The sequence below is a fragment of the Cavia porcellus genome, unplaced genomic scaffold, assembly GCF_034190915.1.
Source record: "Cavia porcellus strain 051 isolate PalLab524CR breed Dunkin Hartley unplaced genomic scaffold, mCavPor4.1 scaffold_7, whole genome shotgun sequence".
Taxonomy (NCBI): Eukaryota; Metazoa; Chordata; class Mammalia; order Rodentia; family Caviidae; genus Cavia; species Cavia porcellus.
This window is the reverse complement of record NW_026947490.1, coordinates 32,197,452-32,224,841: the sequence shown is the minus strand read 5'-3', so window position 1 is coordinate 32,224,841 and position 27,390 is coordinate 32,197,452. Positions and strand designations below refer to the sequence as shown.

The window sequence follows — 27,390 nt, the reverse complement described above, 5'->3', positions numbered from 1 at the left end:
TTAAACTTGATCTTGCTGTATAATTTTTAATGTGTTGTTGTTTGTATATCATTTATGATTTTTACATCTACGTTCATCAAGGATATTGATCTATGATTTCCTTTTTCATTCAGTCCTAGTTAGGTTTTAGCAGCAGGGTAATGTAGGTTAGATTTTAGAGGCAGGGAAGTGAATTTGGGAGCACCCTTACTTTTGTGTCTCATTGAATACTTGTGGGAGCATTGGTATTATTTTTTCTTTAAAGATATGGAAATCTATTATGGTAGTCATTTTGATTTACTACCATCTTGCTTTGGAGTCCTGTATTACATTCATTGTTTTTGTTTTTTTATTAGTTCAATTCTGTTCTGTTTTGTTTGAGTTTCCTATGTCTGAAGGTCTGGGCAGCTGTTTTGAAGACAATGAGGAATCATGGCAACCACTGGTGATTTCTTAATTATATTGTTTTGAAATCCAACTGTTTTGTTTTGACGGGCTTTAGGGCACTGGATTTACACTGCTGGAGACATCTGAATACAGCAATGAACCTTGGCAACCAACTTCACAAAATTATAATGTGTAAAAGGTTTCTTTAGCAGCAAATATATAGACAGAGAAAACACACATACCTTAAAGGATATGTTTATTGATATCCGCCCATGTCCATGCATTTATCTTCTGTGTAGATGCTAAAATTTTTTTCCAAACAAATTAAGGAAAGGTAAAACTTGCAGGTTCAAATGGCTTTGACTTTGGTGATGGTTTCATGGGTGCAAATTTATCTCCAAATACATGGAATTACACACATTTAAACTCTGCAGATACCTTGCGCATGCGAGCCTGCAATCAGCCAATCTCTTCAGGCAACCCACCTGTAAGGACTTTCTATCTCTGCTCCTACACAGGCAGATTTACTTAAATCAAACATCTTTTTGACACTACTTTCAAGTGACACTTCCCAAAATACCTCTACTGCCACAAATCCAATAAAGCAGTCACCAAGGCACATGACAGGACTCTGTCATCATCAGCCATTCTGCTCTCAGATTTGACTCTCTTCTGGTCTCTACTGTTAGAGACTCAGATCAAGAAACATCACTCCTTCCCTGTTTTCTAAACCCATCTCAGATGGAAGCTGGAAGAAACTGGTGTACATTTCGTCTACTCAAACCATACTTTAATTTCTGGACACAAAACCTTGCAAATCCCAAATCTGAGTGGTCTCAAGGCATGTGAAGGGATTCACAAATGGTGAACACCACAATGAAATCCACCAGTGTTTTCTGTAAGATATGAAGAAAGATAACACTCAAAATTGTGACATGATTTCCTGAAATGTGGTTTAAGAGCATGGACACTTCAAATTACGTTGAGCAGGACATGGGGTTCAAGCTTGTAATTGAGCAGCTCAGGAGACTCAAGCAGACAGATCCTCACAAGTTCAAGGCCAGCCTGGGCTATATAGTGAGTTCAAGGACAGCCTGAGTGACACAGCAAGACCCTGTCTCAAATGCCATCCCTCCGACAAAAAAATTCTACCTGGAAATTAAGGACACATTTTATCATGAATTAAAGGATGGGATGTAGAATGAAAATTCCATTTTCATTTGGCTCATCTCAATCTGTAAGTCCAATCAAGAACTAAATCAAAATGTTCGCATAATTCTAGTAATACACATACATTGGAAGGAGCTGCTATTTATAGCTACAGTGTTAGTGTAAATCCTCAATACAGCCTAACCCGATATACTAATTTAATGCTGATATAACCTTGATAAAGTTTCACATTGTTCAGCTACAACTGGTCGTTTAGAAGCTAAAAGATTTTTCCTCTCATTTTAGGCTTCATATTACATGTAACCTATTATGCAGTAATCCACATGGCCAGGACAATGGACTGGAACAGACCCCAAAACCCAAGAAGCATGGATAAACCTTGCGTCTCCTCTCAAAGACAAGTGGCAAGCATTTCTCATCACCTTTCTCACTGACCACAGTGTCACATCCATTTAGCTAAAGTGATGCCAGTCAATAAAAACTGCATTGATCTCAGTTAATTTCAAAATATTGCTTTTTATTACAATTAAAAAGTATACCCCAAAAAAGTGACAAATCTTTCAATTAGGCAAATGTGGGAAGTAGCCAAAATTGTAAAGGAAGCACTCAGGAAGTAAAGACTGGAAGCTAACATGTTTACAAATATGTTCAACTCTGTCTGGAAATAGTTTTTGAAAAGTATGGCTAAGAAGCTGTACATATATAAATATGTGTTAATCATACAATAATGCAAGTTAAAATTAATAGTGATGTGTCAAAGTATAATGACTTTTTAAATAATTATTTACATAAAATAGATGTGGCATGGTAAAATGTAAGATGGAGGTCAGCATCTGACATATTAGGATACACCAAGGATCCTGCAAGAGTGGAGAGAAGAGACAAAAAAATACTAAATGATAAAAGACTGACTTAAATGTGTGGTAATTAATGACATACACACTTACACAGAATAAAAATATAATAAAACCCCTTCAAATTATTGAGGGTTGCAAAGAAATTCCAAATCAACAATACTCAAAATTTAAAATAATATTGTGTCAAAAAATAAAGGTTGTCAAAAAGTGAAATAAAGAATTTCACTTAGTATTGCTACTAATCAATTGATCTGGCTATCACTTTTAATAGACATCTCTCCGCAATCAGACTGGTTCATGATTGCTCTAAGGTTCTGTGACATTTGAGTTCATCCAAGACTGAATGAATGAAAAGTAGACAGAGTCAAAGGTCTAGAGAACTGAGATATTTGCTCACTTCTTCCAAATGAGCCTATATACACCAACTCCATGACTCTTGAGAATGAAAGGGCTCCTTTCCACAGTAGTGGGAAAAGAAGCATTGATGAAGGATGAAGTTCTGGTCAGCCACCAGGTACTCTCATCATAAAGAGAAAAAAAAGCATGGTTGACAGAAGACAGGGTGTAGAAGAGGAGGAAGACACTCACCAGGAGGAGGACACCCTAAGCGGCTTTGGTCTAGGGGGAAGGTTCTGAAGAGATGCTGTGTCTGCAGATATGGTGGATCCACTGATCATGCTTGTACAGTGTCGTGAGTATCTAGGGTACTCTGAACTCCGGGAAAGGTAAACACGCAAACACGCCTGATCGGGACACGGGGGGTGCAGCACTCGGAAAGGAAGACAGGAGAGACACGGCACCTTTACTGCCTGCACCGCGTTGCACTGCACTGCACGCACAATCTTTATTTTAAGATTCATATATAGTAAACCGGATCAGGTCACAGAGCCCAGATAATTAAGTAGTGAAAAGGCATTCTTTGTGACAAGCTACAATGTGACAGACTACAATGTTTATTCTAAACTATCTAAGTGAAGCAAATAATCACAATCAGTTCTCCTAACTTCTCTAGCCCAGGAAGAAATTCATTAGCTCAAGAATGTTGTTAATTTGTCTGCTGTTAGTGTCACAAAGGGTGGCCAGCCACTTCCTCAAGACTTCTGCAAAACAAAGCCAGCTCACAGTATGGTTTCCAGAGGGTGAGAGATCTCACTGATAACAGGCATTCCTGTCCTACCTCGGTCTCGCATACCGGGGGGCTATTGTAAATTGCAGGTTAGAGGGGGTTGGGCCTACAAAGTGACACCTCGTCCCCCACACTTCCTTCCTTTTTATTTTTTAACAACAATTTCCATAAGACCAGGTTATTAATAGTATTTCGTCTTATGCAGTAAAAATACACAAGAACTATGGCAGTGAAAACTATAATTAAACTAAGTCCCATGCCACTTAAAGTGTGGGTTATGCTCTGCCAGATTCCTTTGGAATCTAATCCTTTCAAAGATTGAGCAAGCAATTGCGCGAATTGTGCCAGGGATTCATCATCATTTTGCTTTGCAAAATCCTTGTCAATTTGATTATGCAAAGATTCTATTTCCTCCTGGGCAGAGGTGTTTCCATTTAGATACATTTTAATCACTTCCCATTCATGTTCTGTTTGATTATAAGGTCGTTGGGTTATACAGAAAGTAGTTGAATTCCAATCACATTTTAAAAACACTTGATGCTGAAGAGCCAATATTTTTCTACCCATCCATTCAACTGTTTGTTTAAGGAGGTCTATTTGCTGCTGTAGTTTGGCATTTATTTGCCACTGAGTTAACCAAAGTTCATGAGAATTTTCATGCCATAATTCTACAACATGTTTTTCTTGCAAAGAGGTTTGTAAAGCTATTCCTGAGACTGCTGCTAGGGAGACTACAGTTATCAGACTTAACAGTACAGCAACCACTATTCCAATAAATCTTTTTGTACGTTTTAACAGATGTTGAAAAAATTCAGTAGTAACAGAAATTACTGGGTCTTGAGACCATGGTCGAGTTAAATTTACAGGCAACCAAATATGAGTTTTTTGTTGTAACAGCATAGCTGTATAAGGCTTAGTGAAATTCAATGTGCTATTTAAACAGGTAAACAATTGACAATTTAAACAAGTACAAGAAAAATGTGTAAAATTAAAAGTTCCCACTAAAAAGACATAAGGCAGAGGTGCACAAACAGTAATATTATACATTTTAAACCTAGTAAAATTATAAGTAGTAGATACAGATCGACTAGTCCCTGAATAGGAAACATTGTACAAGGTTACAGGTTGCATAGCGGCTGGAATCTTCCAAATATGATTTTGGAGGTGATGAGGGTATTCTTCGGCTGCAACAGCAGGGTTAGCGATTCCACCATCTCCCCACCACAAAAGAGGCGTCTTCTGAGGCAAGATAGGAGCTCCGTCAGTTATTTTCTTTGGATCTGGAAGACTATACACAACAGAGAGATTACATCTTGTCTCATTCCATTCAGCACATCCATTAACGAATTTTCCAAATGGTCCCCAAATAATATATCCATCAATATTTTTAGCAAACTTTCCCATACACTGTTGCCAAATTATGGGATAATAAGAAATATTCTTATAAGTGAAATCAGGGCATACAGGAAATGTATCTGTATCAGGCGCTGTTAAATTTCTCCAGGTAACATTAAAGGTTTGAGCAGCCAAGGCTTGAAGCCTTGTCCTTTTGCTGCCTGCTTTTATTCCATGTTGAATCCAATACTGCCATCCCAGAGGGATGCAAGGTGGTTCTCCAATGCAAATAGGCCTTTGATTACCATAATAAGTAAAATTGAATAATGTCCCATCATCTTGATTGTGGGGGGTTAAATCAGCCCACGGTGCTGACAAAATTTCTCTAGGTGTAGTATAAAGTAAAATATCACTAGTTCCCCATTTTACAGGTTCTAATAAAGGGGGATTTGGAATATAGGCCCAATAAGAATGTGGGGGTACCTCAGTCCCCGATGCAACGGTGAGCAAGGCACATAAAGCTAAAAACAAGTTTTCAGGGTTTAAAGGCTTTCCTGCTTGAAGGACAAGCCGTTGCCCTTCTATGGTCAATTTCTTTATTTGCCCCCATGTAGGGAGGCGATTTAAATTTGGTCGCTGTGAGCGGCGGGAATTTCTTAGCTGTAATCTGGCCATGGCTGTGACAGGAACAAGCTCAGCATCCTCAGCCTCTAGCTGGTTTCGCGCTCGCTTCTGAAGACACGGTTCCTGGGGGAGTTGTCTCCGGGACTGGCGAACAGGGTCTGGAGGTGCGGATCCTGATCCATCGTCCAGGGACCCACTGCTGAATTCCATGTTCTGTGGAGATATAACCAAAACCTTTCCCCTTATAGAGCAGTGTGCCCTTCTCCCATTCAGCCTCTGGGGCTGTTTTAGTCCAAATAGGTTCATTAATTACATATGGCTGTTGTTGCTGTTTGAAATGTCTTTCAGCTCTTGTTAATATTTCACCTTGTGGTAAATTGAGAAAATTTAAAATAAACAATGCTTGATGCAGTAATGTTTTTGGACTGTTTTGCAATTTAAACAGTATTGGTATCTGAATATCCTCCTGACTCCTCCTTTTTAATTTTTTAATTTGCAACTTAAGAGTGCCATGTGCTCTTTCAACAATAGCTTGACCCTGGGGGTTATATTCAATCCCTGTAATATGAATAATATTATGGAGATCACAAAATTGTTTAAATGTTCTGCTAGTATAAGCAGGTCCATTATCTGTTTTGATTTTAGAAGGAATTCCCATAACTGCAAAAGTCTCCAATAAATGTACAATAACATTTTTAGTGGATTCTCCCTGTTGAGCAGTAGCCCATAGAAATGAAGAATAGGTATCAATAACTACATGTACATAAGAAAGCCGACCAAAAGAAGATACATGTGTAATATCCATTTGCCATAACTCATTAGGTTGAGTTCCTCGAGGGTTGACACCTGCGGGAATAATTCTTAAATGTAATGGTCTACAAATAGGGCAGGCTTTTACAATCTGTTTAGCTTCTGTAAAAGGTATCTTATATTTAAGATGCAAATGTCCTGCATTCGCATGATTAAATTGATGTTCTTCAACAGGTGTAGTGAACATAACTAAGGAATCCACTGTATTGTTACCTGATACTAATGGTCCAGGTAACTGAGAATGAGAACGTAAATGAGTAATAAAATAAGAATGATTTCTTTTTTGAACATGTATTTGTAAATTCTGAAATAAAGACAATAAGGCAGGCTTATTAGAATATGACACAGCTGAATAGATATTTGTCACTACTCCAACAGAATAGGCTGAATCAGCTATAATATTAATAGGTTGATCAGGAAAATCTAAAAACACTTGCAATATAGCAAAAAGTTCATTTTGTTGCACAGAGATAAAATTTGTTTGACGTACCCAATAAGATTTTTGAGTCCAATATGCAGCTTTATTTTTAGATCCATCTGTAAATATAGTCAAAGCTTGTGGAATTGGCTGTACAGCTAATAAAGTATTAACCACAAATTGTTGACGTCTAAAAAAATCCCATAATTTACTTTTAGGAAAATGATACGAAAAAGTTCCCATGAAATCTGCTAAAGCAATTTGTAAGGTTTCAGTAATTGACAACAAATATTCCCATTGTTCCTTAGTTAAAGGGATAACTATATTGTTTATATCTTCTCCTATCAGAGTTATAGAATGAGTTCTACCATTCATAATTAAAGCTGCAACCATATCGATATACGGTGTGACATTTTTAGATTGCTTAGTTTTAGTGAATACCCATTCTACTGGCATAGCATTCTGACCTAAAACTGCAGAGGGATATTGAAAAGTATTAATAATATATAAAGTTAAAGGCAATTTAGGATCAATCCTAATTAAAAATGCATCCTTAATTCGTTGTTCTACAAACTGTAATTCTTGCTCTGCTTTTGCTGTTAAAGAACGAGGGCTGGATGGATCTGAAGAGCCCTGTAGAGTAGCAAACAAATGCTGTAATGCATGGGTAGGAATACCTAGTGTGGGACGAAGCCAATTAATAATAAGCCCCTAATAATTTTTGAAAATCATTTAAAGTGGATAACTTATCTCTCCTAATAGACATTTTCTGTGGAATCACCTTTTGTCTAGTAAGAATATATCCCAAATAATGACTAACTTCTTCCTTTTGAATTTTATCCTGTGCTATTACAAGTCCAAATGGAGAAAAATATTGAGGTAAAGTTTTTAAAATATCTTCTAAAACATTTCTATCACTATATGAGAATAAAATATCATCCATGAAATGAGCCGTATAAACCTGAGGCCATCGTGCACGCACTGGTTTTAATGCTGCATCAACATAAATTTGACATATAGTTGGGGAATTTTTCATTCCTTGGGGTAAAGTTCTCCACTGATATCTTTGATAAGGTCTTTGATAATTTGTTTGAGGAATTGAAAAAGCAAACCGTTTTCTATCTTCTGGATGTAGTGGTTGTTAAAGAAACAATCCTGTAAATCTATAACATATACAAACCAACCAGCGGGGAGTGCTGAGGGTAAAGGAATGCCGGGCTGAAGTGCCCCCATTTGAAATAAGGATGAATTTACAACACGTAAGTCTGTTAAAAGTCTCCACTTGCCTGATTTCTTTTTTATCACAAATACTGGAGAATTCCAAGGAGATGTGGATGGTTCTATGTGATGTAGAGAAAGTTGTTGATCAATCAATTCCTGCGCTGCCTGTAACTTTTGAGTAGTCAGAGGCCACTGATCTATCCAAATTGGGTCATCATTTTTCCAATTAAGCTTTAAAGGATTCATTTCCCTAAGCTGTAGAAACATGTAAAATATTAAAAATGTATATGAGCTCCCCATTGTTCTAATATATCTCTTCCTAGAATAGAAACTGGCACCTCTAAGATATAAGGTTTAATAACAGCAACTTGACCCTCTTCATTTTTTATACGTATATGCATTGTGGCTTGTCCAATTGTATTTACTGGAGTTTTACTTACTCCTTTTATATTACATGGAATAATAGTATAAGTAATATGAGAAGGCCAATCAGTAGATTTAACAATAGTAATATCCGAGCCTGTATCTATAAGAGCCTGAATTTTCTTATGCTCAATAAAAATATTAATAAGAGGTTGTTGTTGAGATAATTTAGCTGTCCACATTACATTAATAGGGTTAGTGCTGCCGAACCCTCCTGTTCGCTGAACAACAGAGGATCCTATTGGGATATAAGGCAGTAAAATAAGTTGAGCTATACGTTCTCCCTTTAATAATTTATAATCTGTAAGTGAAGACATCAAAATTTGAATTTCTCCAGTATAATCTGCATCAATAATTCCTAAATGAACAGTAATGCCTTTCTGATTTAAACTAGATCGACCCGTGAGCAAGCCAAAAGTTCCTGCAGGCAAGGGACCAAAAATTCCTGTAGGAATTCTCACGGGAGATTGTCCTCCTATTAATTTTACATCTTTTAAGGCTGGTATATCCACTGCGGCGCTGTGTTGGGTGGCTGGCTGTAGGGAGAATACGGTGGGTTTACCCCATTGGTTTGTCCGGGGCCCGGGGTAAGGCCCGCTCTCCCGTTTCCCTTCTGTTCAGCTGAATTAACTTGTTTACTCCTGCATTCACGAGCCCAATGATTTCCCTTCTGGCACTTTGGACATAAGCCAGGAGCTCTAGATCTCTTTCTTTGATCATTGCCTAAAAGTTTTGGACAGGCTCTCTTTACATGCCCTGTCTGACCACAATTAAAACATTTTAAAGACTGTTCCTTTTTAGATTGCAAATTAGTCCACGTGGTTGCCATGGTTTCAGCAAACAGTTGCATTTTCCTAGATTCTGAATTTAAATCTTTACATTGTTTTATAAAACTGTCAATCATTCCAGTATCTTTAATTGGAATTAAAACCCTTTTGCATTCATCATTAGCATGTACAAAAGCTAAAATTTTTAAGAGATGTTGTTGTAAGTCTTGTCCCACTACTGTTCTTTCTATAACATTTTGAAGTCTTGCAATGAACTCAACATACGGTTCATTGGTTCCTTGCAGAACTTTAGCCCAAGATCCATATTCTGATCCTTTAGGCCGTATTTTATCCCAAGCTTCTAAAGCAATATTTTTTAATTGAGCATGAATCTCTCTTGGAGCTCCTGCCTGATGCTCAACAGTATCAAAGAAACCTGTACCAGAGAGCATGGGATAAGAAATGAGTCTAATATTAGGATCTCGATCGTCAGCATTTTGCCTTGCCTTTTCTGCACAACCTTCCATAAACCACATGTGCCACTGTAAATATTCTGGCTCTTTTAAAAGAATTTTGGCCAAGGCTTTCCAATCATAAGGAGCAAGATTACCATACTGATCTGCTACCGACATTATTAATTCTCTAGTGTAATGAGCCTGAGGGCCATAAAGGGTTACAGCTTTTTTAAATTTTGCTAAATCATCCATATTAAATGCTTCCCATCTAGGGGGAACTGCCGCTCCATCTACTGGCTGCGGCCTGATTACAGGGAAAGCAAAGGCAGACGTTTCCTCGTCAGAATTCCCTAATTTTGGTAGATCAGCCAAAGCTAGTTTGGCTTTACTCCAATTAGGGTTAGATGGAGGAGGTGCAGAGGGAGCTATAGGCGGGTTCTGCTTAACGGAGAGCTGTTTTACCTCTTGTGTTAAATGCTGTATAGCCTGTAAAATTGGGCGATTGTCATAATTTGATGTTGCTGCGGCAGCTAAAGCTGAGTCGGCTGCAGCGGATTTTACTTTCAGTTTGGACGCCTTTTCACTACTTAAAGCAATAGCGTCATTTTGAACTACATTCTGCTCCTCCTCTGTGAGGGGCAATTCCTGAATAACTGGTTTAATTTCTAGTTGAAGATTTTCTACAATATGTTCATCTTCCATAGCTTTTAATAAAGAGTACACAACCGACCAAATAGCCCAAAAACGTAAAGGAATCTTCTCCTCCTGTTGCATAGCCCTTTCTATACTAACCCTTGCCTTCCTCCATACTTCTACATCCAAAGTTCCTTCATCTGGAAACCAAGGATTGTATTCTTTAATTGTATCAATACACATATCCAAGTCAGCTGACCTGAGCGATATGCCATATATAGATAATAAATGTTTAAGAATTTTTAAGAAAGGAGAGGAAGCAGATTGTCCCATATCCCCGTAATAAAATTATACTTACCTTCCTAAGCAACCTTCGGAGTCCCTGAATTCGGGCGCCACTTGTCGTGAGTATCTAGGGTACTCTGAACTCCGGGAAAGGTAAACACGCAAACACGCCTGATTGGGACACGGGGGGTGCAGCACTCGGAAAGGAAGACAGGAGAGACACGGCACCTTTACTGCCTGCACCGCGTTGCACTGCACTGCACGCACAATCTTTATTTTAAGATTCATATATAGTAAACCGGATCAGGTCACAGAGCCCAGATAATTAAGTAGTGAAAAGGCATTCTTTGTGACAAGCTACAATGTGACAGACTACAATGTTTATTCTAAACTATCTAAGTGAAGCAAATAATCACAACCAGTTCTCCTAACTTCTCTAGCCCAGGAAGAAATTCATTAGCTCAAGAATGTTGTTAATTTGTCTGCTGTTAGTGTCACAAAGGGTGGCCAGCCACTTCCTCAAGACTTCTGCAAAACAAAGCCAGCTCACAGTATGGTTTCCAGAGGGTGAGAGATCTCACTGATAACAGGCATTCCTGTCCTACCTCGGTCTCGCATACCGGGGGGCTATTGTAAATTGCAGGTTAGAGGGGGTTGGGCCTACAAAGTGACACCTCATCCCCCACAGTACAGAATGAAAACCATGGCGCCCCTGGCCCAGACATGAGTGCCCAACATGAAATGTCATGAAATATGGATGTGCCAAAATCTGAACCTGAGTTTCTGTCAGGCAGGGCACTTGCACAGAACTAAAAATTGATAGCTTTCGTGATGTTTCTGGTGTTCCATTTATGGGTCACAAGCGTAGGAACTCTGGTGTTTAGCAGCATGTGCAGGACCCAGCAGAGGCTATTAGCCAAGCCAGGGCACTTCAGGGCTCTCACTTTTAGCTCTGCCCACCTGGAGCTCCTGGGGCTGATGGTGATGGCCTGGAAGACACTCAGCAGGCAGGTGCTGTCCATGGACACACCCTGCCCACTCTGTGAGCACAGAAAACAAGTTTGCATCCAACATTTCTGAGGAAGTGTCTCAACCCAAAATCTGACATGGTCTCTGGGAGTCCGTGGGAGAGAACAAGGGAGTTGTCCACCATCAGGTACCTGAGGATCACATCTATAGACCTGGATCTGCATCAACAGAAGCAAAGGAGGCAATAATGATACAAGAGTGCAAAATTCCCCGGGGTTCCGATGACGACTTGGAGAAGGAAGATCACTCCAAATTCCCAGTCCACTGAAGCCATTTTACGATTGTCCTGGACTTAACATTTAAAACACATGAGTCTGAATGGAAAAATAAATTGTGAGGTATTACATAAAATGTTAAATTCAAAATTCTTCACTTACCAATATTCTTCCTCACAAATTCACTGCTAAGAGGTTCTTCAAAGTCTTCTACACTCTTTTATCCTCTAGTACTGGACATTAATCCCAGGGCCATTGCACTGAGCTACCTCTGCAGATATTTGTTTGTTTTTATTTTGCGCATGTTTTCAATAAGTCACTAAATTTCATGGGCTAGCCATGAGGTTACATTCGTCCTGACTCAGCCTGCCAGAGCACAGGGATTACAGGAGTGTGGCACCAAGTCCACATCTAAAGGCTGATGTGTTTTTTCAGAGCACTCACAGTGCATAGGTCATAATACTTAATAATTACCTATTCCAACTTCTTTAATACACAGAACACGATCAGTTAGGGTTAATAATATTTTCCTTCTACACGCAAAAGTGGTTTAACCAAAAGCTCATATGATTCATCTTAAATACCCTTAAAAAACGGACTTAAATCTCACAGCCAGGCTGCATGAATCTTATGCTTTTTCTTGTGCTCTATTGTCATAAAGACATGGTGGTGGTCATACAGGACCACCCACACAGAGGGATAACTTGTCATTTTTAAGATCTGCTTATTGAATGATTTTAAAGGTGATAATTTTTCATTTATATATAAATGTTTCTTCCATATACCAGTATCACTTATGAATGAAGATTTAAAGACCATTAAAAAGTGATCCCCTAAACGATTTCCTGTGGCTAGATTATCATGAATCGATGTAAAGATAAAAACCATAATGATACAACATTTTTTCCATTAGTATCTATCAGAGAAACTGGTCATAATATCTGGATTTGGGTCTAAGCTAAAGTACATGAAATTTAAATGAGATAAAATATCTTATTTTAGAAACTAATGTAATCTGCATTAGATAGCCTATAATTACGTGTGTCTTATTTCAGAAAAACAAAGAAAATGTAATAAGTAATTCAGGAACAGTGGTAAAATACAAGACAAGTACACAGAACAAAATTCTGAGGCTTCAAATCTGCTGTGTGCCCAGGGCATAAAGGCAAAGTTTGTCCTGAAAATTGCTCTGAAAATTTTACAACCCAAAGAAATAACACAAGACACTTTTGAGTCTGAAACAACCAGAACTCCTTAATTTTGACATAGTGTGATTCTCTCAAGTACAACGTTAACTTTTCCTGGCAGTCTCTCTCTCCTACCTTCAGAGAGGAAAATGGCCCAACCTTGATCTACAGACTACAGATATTTTCAAAGAGATCCCATTATCATTCCCATTTAACACATCCAAAGCATTGAGGGAATTTTCTTATCACAGCAACTGCCATCCGATCACATCTGTATGCACTGATCCGTCACAGGCATTATCACACACACAGAATTTTACTTTAGTAACAATACTGCTCGTTAAGTTTTTCCCTGGTTTCTGTAGAACAAGTTGAATAGCAGACTGATTTCTAAATTACAGTCTTAAGCACCTTACAAATTAGACATCATTATGCTTGGAACAATCTCCCACCACAATCATCAGTGCTCATTATATGAAAACCCTTCGGAAGAAGCTAGAGACTGGTGCGGGTCTCTGACCTCCAAGCTCCGTCCACACTCAGGAATCTTCCTTCCTCCCTCCCTCCCTGTGTGGCTGTCACCACAAATGAATCACAAATGAATCACTCTTCCAGATGCAAGGCCTTGCCAGACACATGCTGGGATGCAGCTCATTTCCTTAAAGGATCTGGTTTCACAGACTGGAACAAGAAATACTCCTCTCTTTCCTCCTTCCAGAACCACACGCTCAGGTAGTGGTCATGACACCACTGGCTTTGTGGAGGAAGGCAGCCCCACTTAGAAATATGGGGTCTTGATTTTGTGATTTCAACTCCCCACAGAAACATCATTGTCATTTGGATGACAGTGCGTGCACAACTGGTCTGTGGAGACTAAGCTAAAAACAAAACAAAACAAAAAACAAAAAAGTTTTGACAGTTCCTAATTCCCAGAAACAATCAGAAGTTTCTCTGAGCATCTCTAGAGAGAGTTTCAATGCTTTGGAGAACCTCTTCCTTTGCCATAATGCCCGACAAGAGAACAGTGTAGTGTGGTGGAAGCAGAAAATGTTGAGATCTGAAAGATGAAGAAATAGCAGCAAAGTATATAAATTCTATGTTGTTGCAATTTTAATTGACACCTTAAAATGACACCTTTATTTTCTACAGCTCATTGGTTTAAAATACATATAAAGTGAGATGGCTATATTGACCTAATTAATAGATGCACTATCTCACATTTTTGTGATAATAACACATAATCTGTTCTCTTAGGGATTCACAAGAATAGAATACACTGTTACTGAATACTCAGTCTGTTGTACAATAGACCTCTTGAACTGACTCTAACTGAAATCTTACATCCTTTGGGAAATGTCTCCCCACATTGTGCCATGTCCTAGCCACTGGTAACCACTGTTCTACCCTTCATTTTTATGAGTTGAAACCTTTTCCACTCATATATTTGGGGTCATGCCATAGAGTATTTGTCTTTCTGTGTCTGGCTTATTTCGATTAACAGAACATCTTCCAGATTCTTCTATGCTATATGGCATTTGTTTGTTTCCATTGGGAAATAGCTCTTTGGGTTCTCTGCCAACTTCTTCTTTATGTTTTTTGTATTCTTATATTGATCAACTTGACAAAGGCAAACACCATGACAGAGAATTCCAAAAGTGGATAAGCATTATTTTTTTAAAAAGTAAGAACACTCTGATAAGATTATCTGCATATTTCCAGTAAAAACAAACAAACAAACAAAAAACTCTTTCAGTTTAGAGGGGACATACATTCAGGATGCTGATTGGATGAAAAACTGCCTCAAAGTAAAAGAAAAATTAAAATTTCCCAGATAAACAAAAGATTCAGAAATGTATTAGCACTGCACATGTTTTATAAGAAATGCTAAAGTAAGGCACGCATTTACATTGCAAAGTTAAGCAGCAACACTGAAATTTATACATAGGTGTTTCAACATATAAAAATAACCTAAAGCTCTCTATTAAGTGAAAATATATATACCATAGCATCGTAATGGTAGTGCATTAAAATTCTTTTAATTTTCCTGTATATTTTAAATAACAAAAGCATAAAAATACTCATAAATCTGTGTTGATGGATACACAATATAAAAGATCTCATTTGTGGCATCAATAATACACCATGCAGACATACAAAGAAGTGGAGTTTTATATATAAATAAAGTTTCAGTTAAAATATACTCTTGTAACTTTAGGATGCTTTATATAATACTTGAGATAATCACAAAGAAAGTCTCTATTGAAAAGAAACCAAAAGAAAATCAAAAAGAGATCAGAACATGTCACTAAAAAATAGTAAAGCACAAAGGAAGGTACCAAGGGAAAAAACAGACAAAACTCCTACAAAATCTATAAGAAGCCACTAACCAAACAGCAATAGGTCCCATTGTTTCAACAATTCCTTTAAATATTAATTTGTAATTATGAGTAAATATCGTATTGTTTCACTAATGTAAGAAGCCGAAAGAAACTATATATATAATACAGTTAAGATAGCTATACTACTGATTTCTCTGAGTTCATTGAAGAGAAATGTTTACACTGGTACTGTTAGGACAATTGAAAGCAGTTGTCTTTTGCTTTGAGTGACTGATTTGGGAATGGCAATATGCAATGTATGCATCATTGTTGTCCACTGATGTGTTTTGAAATTTTGGGTTTTTTTTTTTTTTTTTCTCTTTGAAGTAAAATGAATTTGGGAAAAAACCATGCAAGTAAAAAAAAAAAAAAAATATATATATATATATATATATATATATGTGTGTGTGTGTGTGTGTGTGTGTGTGTGTTAAAGCCCCTAAAGCAAACACATAATTTGGTTAGATGAGTGCAAGAAACAAGACTCAACTGCATGCTGACCACAAGACACTCACATTAGGTCTAGGGACACATGTGCACTAAAAGCAAAATGGAAAAAATTAGATACAAAAAGTGACCAGGAGAAACTACAGGTCCTGATAGTAAAACTGAACAGAACAGACTTTAAATAAAATATTAGAATATGAGACAAACATATTAGATTTCTCATTGCCAGACAAATTATCTGGCATGCAAAACTCAAAAGAGGAAGAACGTATTTTGGTTCACAGCTTCACAAGTTTCATCCTATATTCTGCTGGCTCCAAATCAGAGACAGCATGGTGGGAGGGCCTGGAGGAGAAAAGCTTCTCAACCCATGACAGCCATGACAGCTTCTCTACCTCTGACAAGCAGTGACAGGACAGAGGCAGAGGCAGCGATATACCCTCACCTGGAGCCATCTCCTCCACCTGGGCCCCAGATCCTAACAACAGGTGTGTTTATGAACTCATCCACTGATGAGAATAGCACTTCTGTGCTCCTCTACCTTCCAAAAGCTCCCCCTCAGAAAACAAAAGATTTTGAGCAGATCCTTTAGCTCTACAACATGCACTCTAAATTATCAGGACAAGGAAGAACATACACAATTGTCAAGAACTCACTCACAAGGAATATATGACAACCCAATGTCAGGCCTCTGTCTTAGATGAAGCTCCACTCACCCAACTGAAGCAAGAATATACAGCAACACAATAATAGGGTCTTGAATACTCTGCTTTGAATCAGAAAAAAAGCAGAAAATCAACAACGAAAGAGAGGGCTTGAGCAACATTTAGGCCCAATTAGACCTGGCAATCATAGGTAGAACATGCCAGCCGAGAACAGCAGCATACTCTCTAGAGTCAACACATTTAAGAAGATGTAAATCATATGAAGTCAACACATTTAAGAAGATGCAAATCATATGAAGTAATGTTTCTGGCCAGAATATAATGAGACTAGAAGCCAAAACCGGAAAGAAAACTGGCATATCCTCAGTTATCTGGAAATTAAACAACACACTCATAGTCAAGGGTTAAAGACTTAACAGTGTTAAATTGTAAATACCAACGTTCTGGGTAAAATGGCAGAATACCAGTATCCTTTGTGTGACTGAGTAAGAATTAAGAGTTAGAAAGAAAAAGTCATACGAAGAAAGAGATGACATTCAGGAATTAAGAAACAGGTGTCAAAGCTCTTCGTTGTACCAGTAATCCCAGCACTCTGGGGGATGAGGAGGATCACAAGTTCAAGTCCAGCCAAGGAAATTTAACAAGCCCTTTTCAAAATACAAATTAACTTCAACTCAAAAGCCCTGGGTGCAATCTTCAGCGCCAGGCAGGGAGGGAGGGAGGGAGGGAATGCAGAACACACCCAAGACTGACTCACCCAGTTACCTCCAGGTGAACTACATTTTCCAGAAGTGGGGCACAGCACTAGTAGGACAGCAAAGCGTTGCATGCCGGGGAGCCTGGCGTCCCGCCTCTACGTCTGAGAATTCCCTTTATGCTAACTACATTTATTTCCCAGAGGACTCTGCGGCGCAGCCCAAGGAGGCGCATGAGGAATTGCATGCTGGGAAAAGGGACCCTTGCTCGCGGAATTTTTAAAATGGATTCCGCCTGAGTCGTGACGCGGTTCGCCTGGAACTACGCTTCTGTTGCTATCTAGGAGCAGGAAGTGGGGTTATACCCCAACCGGTATGACAGCGAAGAAGAGGCACTGTGTAAAGGGAAAGGGAAACGGCATCCGGACCCATGGCTTTGAACGCGGTGGAGAAGGGAAGTGCGAAGTGTCCCAGGCCTGAGCCTACGCGGCGTCCCCAGTACTGGGGCCCAGGTACGCGGGAGCGATCGTGGGGCGGAGGATCTGGGCCTAGAGCGGCTGTGGACAGTAAAGCAGTCGGGCCGTGCCTTCCGCTTCACCGTGGCGTGCGGCATGCGACTTGCGAAGGGGTGGGTGCCGCCGCGAGGGTGGCGCAGCCGGCGGGTGGCTCCTTCCCTGGGAGCTGTGTCCTCCGCGGGTGGGGGTAGGGTAGCCGTGAGAACGGCTTGTTCCCTTGTTCCGGGGCCACAGATGGACTTGAGCCTAACCTGCATCCAGCGTCTCTGCTTTTTCCGACTTCACTTTCCAGACTTGTGGGACCGGTTGGGAAGCAGTGGCACCGGAAGGACATGACGAATGACGTATTATCATGAAAATGACCAAGAAGAAAGACAAAAAACATTGCCATGAAATTGAAACTTTTAGAACCGGAAATACCCGTTATGCACAATTTAACGAACAGAGGAGAGAAGCTGAGGTATCAAAATTACGTTTAGGGGGAAAGACTTAAGGGAAAGGCCAGTTACAGCTTTCAGAACCTCAGCTGCCCTCTAGGTTTTAACGTTGGCTTCGTAGAAACTTCGTGCCATAAGAGCCAAAGGGAAAAAAAAAGAGGAGGCTGAGGTTCAGGTAAACTACCTTGTGCACTCAGAAGAGCTGAAAAGAGGGGAAGCGTGAGGTCAAGGAACCTGGTAAAAGTTGTCAGGCTGCATGCTACTGTCAGAATGTCAGAGCAATCTACAACCTCTTCACCATCTGATCCCCCAGATGGCCTCAGAGAGATCCATCTTTTTCCTAAGGAAAGCATTCCCCATCAGTCCTTTGCTCTGGACCTGTGCCGTTTTGGTTAGTTCTGTTCTCAGCTGTGGCTAGGTGTAACGTGTGTACAATAAACCATCTTTTCTGCTGCATTAAAAAAAAAAAAAATGACTTACTAGAGTCTACACCACAGTAATCTCTGAACACAAATCCCAGGTCCCTCTTATTTTTGATTGATTTGAATGTGTGCTGGGGGCAAGTGTGTTTTGGAAGGTGTTTTCTAAGACAGCTTGTATCCAGAAAGGGTCTTGTGTCTCATTTTTATCTTCCTTTTCACCCGTGGCCAGCTGTTCTTTAGAAAAAAAGGCAACATAAGCAGGAAGACAGATTGTATCACACCTTAAAATCAAGGTTCCAAGGGTCTGGGGATTTAACTTAGTTCAGTGGTGTGAGTTCCTGCCTTGCAAGCACCAGTCGTGAGTTCGATCCCCAGTACCAAAAAAATAAATAAGTTGTAAAATCAAGATTCCGGTGAGTTTCCTTTATCTTCTTTAAATGAGCAGTGTTTCACAACTTAGGACCATCTGCTTTCCTTGGTGCCAGCTGTTTTTCCTGATAGCACCCTGGACCAGTGATTCCCAACCAAGGACTGTGATAAGCTACACATGTATGTCCACCGCTGTAATTGCCACTGGTCAGCACTCCCTAGTGAGTATTTACAGACCCATTTGGAAAATTGTCCAGCTCTGCTTTTCTAAGAATCTAAGAATCCTAAGCTAGGTGTAGTAGTGCACTCCTCAACACTTGGAGGCTGAGGCAGGAGGATCATTGCAAGTTCAAGACCAGCCTGGGCTACAAAGTGAACCCAAGGCTGCCTGAACTGCATAGTGAGACCCTGTGTGAAAATGACACACACAAAAATTTTTTAAATATATATACCTCCTAAGTCAGTGGTGTCGAAACTGTGACATGCATATTATTTGTTTTTCTACACTGAAGCCTCAGCATTCAGGTTTATTTGCAGCATTGGCACTCTGCCATGAATAAGTGGGTTTTGAGTTGCAGCTTGGGCACCGACTCTAAAAGATCCACTTCACCATCCTTGGTTAGTGTTAACCTTAGGGTGTGTTGGAAAGGAGATCAGTTTGGGGATGAAGTCAGACATCAAACAGCTTTGGTCTTCATCGTGTAGGATTTTTCAGGGCATAGCCACAATGGCGACAGTTTGGTTGTTTTACCAGGTAAATGACAAAAGTGTCTGCTTTTAAGAGCAGGATGGAGGAGCTCGAGATGAAGGATGTAGCTCGGCAGTAGCATGTATGGCCTATGTGGGGAAGGGCTCAATCCACAGTGGCCAAAAAAAAAAAAAAAAAACCAGGGACATTTCAGGTAAGCAGTAAGTCAGAATTGGCTTCGTTAAGGAGGGCTTCCTGAGCCATGTGGCCTTGGGTGTTTTCAGTTGCTTTTTTGTGTGAATGATAATGTGCAGTATGGTTTGATTTAGTAATTAATTGAGAGTTTAGAACAAAGGTTTGACAGTTTTTCCATAAAGGGCGGGTAGTAGATATTTTATGGTTTGTACACCACCAATGGCTGCACATTTTTCTTCTTCTTTTAAAGAGGTTTTGTGTTGTGTTGTGTTGTGTAGTTTATATTTGTAGATTTGCAAAGATAGTACCAAGACTTCCCTGGGCACCCAGTTTCCTCTCTTAATAGATTTGTAGGGAGCAATTTTAATGCATTACTATTCATTAAGATTCATGACATAACCCATGTCCTTGGTATTTATCTCCTTGTCTTAGTCTTTTCCAGGACAATGCCTGCCATTTTGCCATCACATTTCCTTAGATCCTCCATGGCCGTGCAGTTTCTCAGACTTCCTTTTTGATGACCTTGACAGTTTCCAAGGTGAAGCATTTTGTTGGCTTATCCCCTGTTGCTTGTGATTGGCCCAGTATTTTTTGCAAAGTTAGAATGGGAGTATAAGTTTGGAGGAAGCTGATCCAAAAGGTAAACTGCCATGCCAATCACATGAGAACAAGGATACAGACTAATGATTGCAATGGTTCCGTTGACCTTGACCACCTGAGAGGCCACGTTTGTCAGTTTTCTATATTGTAAAATTACTCCTTCCCCTGTCAGGGGTTTAGCTTAGTATCATAAGTACTTGCCTGGCAAGTGTGAGGTTGTGAGTTCAATCTCCCATACCAAAAAGAAAAGAAAAAATTACTCCTTTCACCTTGTCCTGTCTTATTCCTTAGATATAAGTCACTATATTCAGCTGACATTTAAGGAATGAGGAATTTTGCTCCTTCCTTTGTTTCTTGTGTATTTCCACTTATAAACCCCTTAAGAATGTGAAGATGTTTCTTGGCCATTCATAGTAGGCTAGGGGCTGAATTCACCCTGTAGTTTGCTGAGCCTGATCTGTGTCTGAAGACAAGATTATGATGAAGACATTAGGTGTTTGTATACCTGAAGGCCATAGATCCAGCCCCAGAGCCAATGTCTTTAGTAACTAAGGTAATTGTTATGTGGGAATCCTGAGTGTTTGGAGATCAGTCAACATCAAGTGAAGGTCACTGAAGGATCCCAAGAGGTTCACATACTGAACCAGAGCATCACCTGGTCTAGAACAGACATCTCTAACCTGCCTGTAACTCCAGGTAAATTGCAAACACACTGATGATGTATGTTTGTAAATGTGGCAGTGTTACTCTTATTTTTGAAGATGACAAGCCTATAATTGCATAGCATTAGCAGAAAGGTATGTGCTCCATGAAATCTATTCTCCATCTAGAATCAAAAACTTTCCTGGTCCACAGTTAGTATTTATGATAATGGCCTTGCTTTGTTGTGAAATAATGTACTATGCAGCTATAAAGAATTATGTTAGAGGGCTGGGGATATAACTCAGTGACAGAGTACTTGCCTGGCACATGTGAGACACTGCTTCAATCCCCAAAACAAAACAAAACAAAATTAGAGATACTCATATAAGGGAAAAATGCATGTGACCATACAAATAGTTACTAAAAATGAGAAACTTAAATCACTATAAATTCCATTTTAATAAAAGCTTTGTAAATACCACGTCCAACATAACATGTTAGTGATTATTCAGAGAAGGATGTGGCCACAGATCCCAAGTACTCTCTGAACCAAACACTTTACTCCTTGCCTTGCACTGAGTGGCTCTGTCTGCAGAGGCACTTAGCTGTGTGGCTGCACTGGTGTGTTGAGTGTAGTCCTGAGACACGGGAAAGAATGTTGAAAAGATACCAGTCAAATGGTTATTTCGTTACTGGGCCTACATCAGTTCCCCTTTGCGGCTGTAAGATATAACCAGACTTAAGAGATTTAATACAAGATTAATACCCTGTAATCCCAAAAGCCTTAAATTGGTTTCTTAGGGCCAAGCCAAGGTTTTTAAGCTGTGCTCCTTTTAGAAACTCCAGGATCCATCCTGGCTCCTGCCTCCCCAGCTTCCAGAGGCTGCTGTCCTCTTAGCCCTTGTGGTGTCTCCACGGCCCCCTCAGGAGGTCAGGTCATTCTCCTATCACTTCACTCTGACCCCACTTTTCTCATCACATTATTATGTTATTCTGCCTGTCTCCCAACTAATTTTAATAATATTTATGATTCTATTGGGCCTGTGAATAAGTTACTTTTAGATTGTGTGGTAGAAATTTAAGTCCATCTGCCATCTTAATTCTTTTGCAGTGTAACAGAACATGCTCCCAGGTCGTCTTACTTTCTTGTTGCTGGGATAGGATCCCTGACACCCACAAGTTAAAGGAGGAGAGGTTAATTTTGGCTCACAGTTTGTAAAGGTTTCAGGGCACAGTTGTCTGGATCTAAGGCAGGGTGGCATGGCAGAGGAGAAGCAGCTCATGGCAGGGCCTTTAGGAAGCACAGAAGGATCAAGGAAAGAGGAGGGAGAGAGACTTGCAGGCCACCCCGCAGGGATCTACCCCTTCCAACCAAGTTCACCTCCCAAGATCATACCCAGCTAATCAATCCACTGATGAGTGTCACACCCATTATCTAGTCACCTCCCCATATCCTCTCTCATGAGCTAATGAAGCTTTGGGGAGACATTTAATAATGTAATGCAGGTTGCAAACTAGGATAGGGCATCCTTGAGAGATAGTTATTGTACCTGTTACCAACCACTGTATCCAAGAAGGTGCCACCTCCCCCACAAGGCTGATCCTCCATTGTTTCTTTAAACTTGAGGCTTACTGAGACCTACACTTTTATGTACAGACATTTCTTCTCAGATGGGAAACATGATTGAGCCCCTGGTCAGTGTTTTTGGTTCGGTGTTTTCTTGGGTTAGATTCTTTGAACTGGATTTGTAATGTACAACCATGTGCTTGCCTATCTCCTCACAGACAAATAGGAAACATCTCACCCTTACTCACCTTAGACTCTGTTTTGCTAGTGTTGCTTAGAAGAAACCTCACACTTAAGATGAGGCTCTGAACAATGTCTTTAGTTGGTATGGATTATGTAGATTGCAAGATTAGGAAGCATGTATTTAGGGTGGGGGAAATAGTGAGCTCTACTTTTTATATAAATGGGATAAGAAATGTGTGATTTCAATAAAAATAGCTAACTTACATATTGCAGTGTAAGTATCCCTAAAGAGCAACAGTGTTTTCTGCTTTGGGGATTGTCAGTTTGGGGAATATTTACATAGTTTTCTTCTGTTTAACACCCATTAATTCTGTCAGGCATGGTGGCACATGCCTGTCATCTCAGCACTTGGGAGGCTGAGGCAGGAGGATCAGTGGAGGTTTGAGACCAGCCTGGGCTACAAAGTGAGCTCAAGGCCAGCCTGAAGTGCATAGTGAGACCTTATCTCAAAAAGACCCCCCCCAAAAAAAAAATCCATTAATTCAAAAACTTAAGCAATTTTTTTTTAGTTGGTACATTTTAGATACTCATAGTGATCACATTCAACATAATATTTTGTTTTCCCCAGTACCCTCCTCCCTAAAATCCCTCTATTTGCAGGTTTTATTTCCATTTTTTCTTCTATTCCCCCCCCCCATCCTCCTTTGTTCTTCCCATTTGAACATTTTCTTCCCATTTCCCAATGTCTGTTGCATATTTTGGTCCATATTTACACTTAGTTTCTCACATTAGACCAACAGTGCAGTCTTTAAGCACGTGTATCCAGTTTTGTGTCACTTAAGAATATGGCCTCAAGATGCAACCATTTACCTGTAAATGCCTTATCCTTTTTTTATAGGAGAGTAGCATCCCATTGTACAAAAAGACCATACCTTCTTTACGCATTCATCCATTGATAAGTGTTTGGGCTGATTCCAAGATTTAGCTATTACAAATTGTGGTGCTATAAACATGAGTGCACATATTTCGCTGTGGTATGATGCTTTTAATTTTTCTAGGAAGATACCCAGAAGAAAAATACCTGCGTCAAATGGGACCTTCAAACTTAGTTTCTTAAGGAAGCTCCACACTGATTTTCGCAGTGGCTGCACCAGTCTGCACTCCCACCAATAGTGCAAATGGGTTCCTTTCCCCCCACTCCTAGCCCCGCCAGCATTTGTTACTGTTTCTTGATAATAGCCATTCTTTATAGAGTGAGAAGGAGTCTCAGTGTTGTTTTAGTTTGCACTTCTTCAATGATCAGTAATGTTCAACATTTTTACATATATGTGTGTGTGTGTGTGTGTGTGTGTGTGTGTATGCCATTTCTACTTCATCTGAGAAGTTTGTATTCATTTTAGATGCCCAATCTTGAATTGTGTCTTTTTAAATTTGGGGATCTGATACTTTGAGTTCTTTGTACATTCTAAATGTTAGTCATTTAACAAACAGCTGCCAAAATTTTTTTACACTCCTTGGATTTTCTCTTCACTCTGGTTTCTTTTACTGTGTAAAGTTCTTTATTGAGATCCCATTTGTTGATATTTTATATTTCCTATGTGATCAGATTTTATTAACTCTTTGCCTACAACTGTTTCTTCAAGAAGCCTGCATATTTTGTCTTCCAGTAGATTTAGGGTTTCTGTGTAGCACAAACATCTGTGAAGCATCACCCACAATTGAGAGGCAGATTTATTTACTTCATTGAGCACTGACTTCTAGAACAAATGTTAAGCTCTGAAGGTGCAGGGAGGGAGGTTTTCATGTGATTGAAAATGGGAATTCAAAGGTAAATACTTGGCTATCTTTCACTGGTTTTTACAGTATTTATAGTGACCAACCATTTTCTAAGTAACAAAAGTAATACAAAGTATAACAGCAGCTGTTGCCTGGGCAGTGAACAGAAACTGAAGTACACTGGTTAGGGGCAGCATTTTCTGATATGTATTACACAGGTGGTTTTGGAGAAGTGATTCATTGGATCACTCAGCAAGTCCTCAAAGAGGTTGAACCAGTAGATGTCTTGGGAAAGATTCAATTGTTGGTACCTAAACTCCAGAGATACAAACTGTCATAAACAGAACTGTCATAATGCAGGATTCCTTGTCATGCACAGTTTTAGGTAGCAGACAGCCATGGGAGTGTCTGATACCTATCCACTGAGAGGTTTATGTTAGGGAGGCTCATGCAGTAATGAAAGATGTAACAGGCACTGAGATGGGTGATCTCATCCACTCTTCTGAGAAACAGCACTGTCCTTCAATTCTTTCATATGAGGTCCAAACTTATATACACTTCGGCTGGAGATGGCAAATGATTCCCAAAGCTATCCCTACTAAAAAATCTTGAGATTTGATTTCTCCATCACCCTCAGTGGCATCCTAGGTATAGTTTTGATTGGGTAAAAAACTGAACTGTTAGCCTTGATGAATTGGTAGCTGTGGCCTTTCCCAAAGGTCAGCCTATGTAGGAGCACAAAATACAAAATAAATGAATAAATAAACAAACAAATTTACCCTGTCAAGTTTCAAAAGCATCAAAGAAAGGGGCAAAAGCTCATCAGTGGATCAAAACTTATTACTGTGACTCAGAAGCCTGATAAAGCTCTTCAGACTTTTATTAGAGACTGTGTCTGCAACTCTTTGACAGTGAGGTGGCAGCAAATCTGCAGATGGTAGACACAGTCATCATTGCTCAAAAACACCTGTTCCACAAGAGACTCCAATCTGATAGACACCAGTACCCTCTCACCAAAGATCAATATGCAACACAGAAAGGCTAAGTACCCTAGAAAATATATCCACATTCTAATTTAAAGACAATGACTCTCAACAGCTTCAACCTAGATCAGATGAAAACCTTATAATCAGTCTGACAGGATCAAACTTGACAAAACAAGGCTTCCTTCAGCTGTTATTAGTGGCAAACTGCAGTCCACATCCATGTCAGGGATCAAGGTACAACTTTCCCGGGCAACAGGAAACATATTTGTCCTCTATCAGAAAAAGTCACCAGGGAAACCGGGGCTCTGCCTCTCACCCCTTCTACCATGCAAAAACTTACAGCCTGAGAGGATCTCTCACCAAATATAAACTCTGTATTTGACAGAATGCCCCTATGTCACTTCTGGGAAGAGAACTTCTCACCAAGTTACAAGTTACCATCAGTTAAGGAGAAGGTCTAGGCATGTACAAGACTCTACATGTACACCTATCCTGTTTGCATTACAGGGAAAAAGAAAGAGAAAAGAAATTACTAGAAAAGCAAGAAACATTAAAGAAAAATAAATAATAGCAAAGTGACCAAAACAAGAACATATAGGCCTTCAAAACAAAGTGGTAGGGATGTAACTAAGGTTGTTATTTTACGTAGTAACCTTCAAATGAGTTCCTCAGATTACCTGACTCAAACATGCAATATTGACCCAATACTGCAAATGCTATTTTGTTCCAAGAACTAACAGAATTTGTAGAACAATCATCTTAAATATATTGCATGTTTGTACAGATTTAGATAGTTTTTCTTTTCCATTCCTTTTTCCCCTTATTTTCCTTGAGATATTACTTTCCCCCTTTGAACAGATTCTTACCGTATAACAGTATTTATTGAGGATTTTATATCTTATGTTCTCTTAACATTTCCTACACTAGGGAGATAAGATGGTATTTACATGTGAGTAGTTTAATTTATTTCACTTGTGAGTATGGTCTCAAGTTGCATCCTTTTAGATATAAAAAAATCTCAATGTGGTCATTCTTTATACCTGAGCAGTACTCTGTTGTTTAAAAATATCACATATTTTTATCCATTTCTCAGTTGATGGACATTTTCATTGTTTCCAAGATCTATTACAAATTGTGCTGCTATAAACATGGGTGTGCATGTATCATTGTGATATGATGTTTTCAATTCTGGGAATATGCCCAGAAGTGGAATAGCTGGTCAAATAAGACTATCAATACCAGATTTTTGAAGAACCTCCAGAGTAACCTCCACAGTGGTTACACAAGTCTACACTTCCACCAACAGTGCAGAAATGTTCCTTTTTCTCTGCAGCATTTGTTGTTGGTAGTTTTCTTTACCCTGGCCATTCTTTTCAGCTTCAACATACATGAAGTTATGGACAGCTCTTTTGAAGAAAACAAGAGAAATTAATTATCATAACAATTGTTGATTTTCCTATTGTCTGGTTTTGAACACCTGCAATGCCTTCATTGTTCTGTTTTTTTTTAATTGAAAAGAGATTAAAATAAAAGAGGACATAGAAACATAATACAGGTCAAAATAGAACAATTTAAGCAATATAGTGTTTCACCACAAGTAACCCTACATAATAGTAGTTAACATAGTTTCTCTTTCCTTGAAATATTGGAGTATATTATAGCATCAAACACAACACGACAGTGTAAAACCATTCCAGAGAATGAAAGTATTACGGGGAATTTACAACCAACTAGCAATAAATGAACAATGGTTTCTATATTATCTCCTTGTCTATAAAATATTTTGTTTATACTATCACATATAATAAAATTCAGTAAGATACAACATGATAAACTGATGGAGACAGAAGAACAAAAGCTTCATGGTACTTCAAAAACAGATGATATTAAATCAGCACTAGCTA

The 27,390-nt window shown here is 39.2% G+C and overlaps 1 protein-coding gene and 2 pseudogenes across 1 annotated transcript; all 3 read right to left on the bottom strand.

Moving 5' to 3' along the window:
• Positions 1 to 2,032: 2,032 nt before the first annotated feature.
• LOC134476676 (endogenous retrovirus group K member 13-1 Env polyprotein-like) lies at positions 2,033 to 18,266 on the bottom strand. The gene is made up of 2 exons (XM_063252268.1): positions 10,564 to 18,266; positions 2,033 to 8,182 (listed from the first exon to the last, which is right to left on the bottom strand). Exon 2 carries the CDS (start codon positions 5,782 to 5,784, stop codon positions 3,610 to 3,612), a length of 2,175 nt encoding a protein of 724 aa, XP_063108338.1. The 5' UTR covers positions 5,785 to 8,182; positions 10,564 to 18,266; the 3' UTR covers positions 2,033 to 3,609.
• Positions 2,787 to 3,092, bottom strand: Cavporv1r-ps679 (vomeronasal 1 receptor cavPorV1R-ps679 pseudogene; annotated as a pseudogene).
• Positions 11,166 to 11,793, bottom strand: Cavporv1r-ps680 (vomeronasal 1 receptor cavPorV1R-ps680 pseudogene; annotated as a pseudogene).
• Positions 18,267 to 27,390: the final 9,124 nt, after the last annotated feature.

Coding starts and splice junctions, on each gene's coding strand:
- LOC134476676 (XM_063252268.1), bottom strand. CDS start 5,784: ATGAACCTATTTGGACTAAAACAGCCCCAGAGGCTGAATGGGAGAAGG.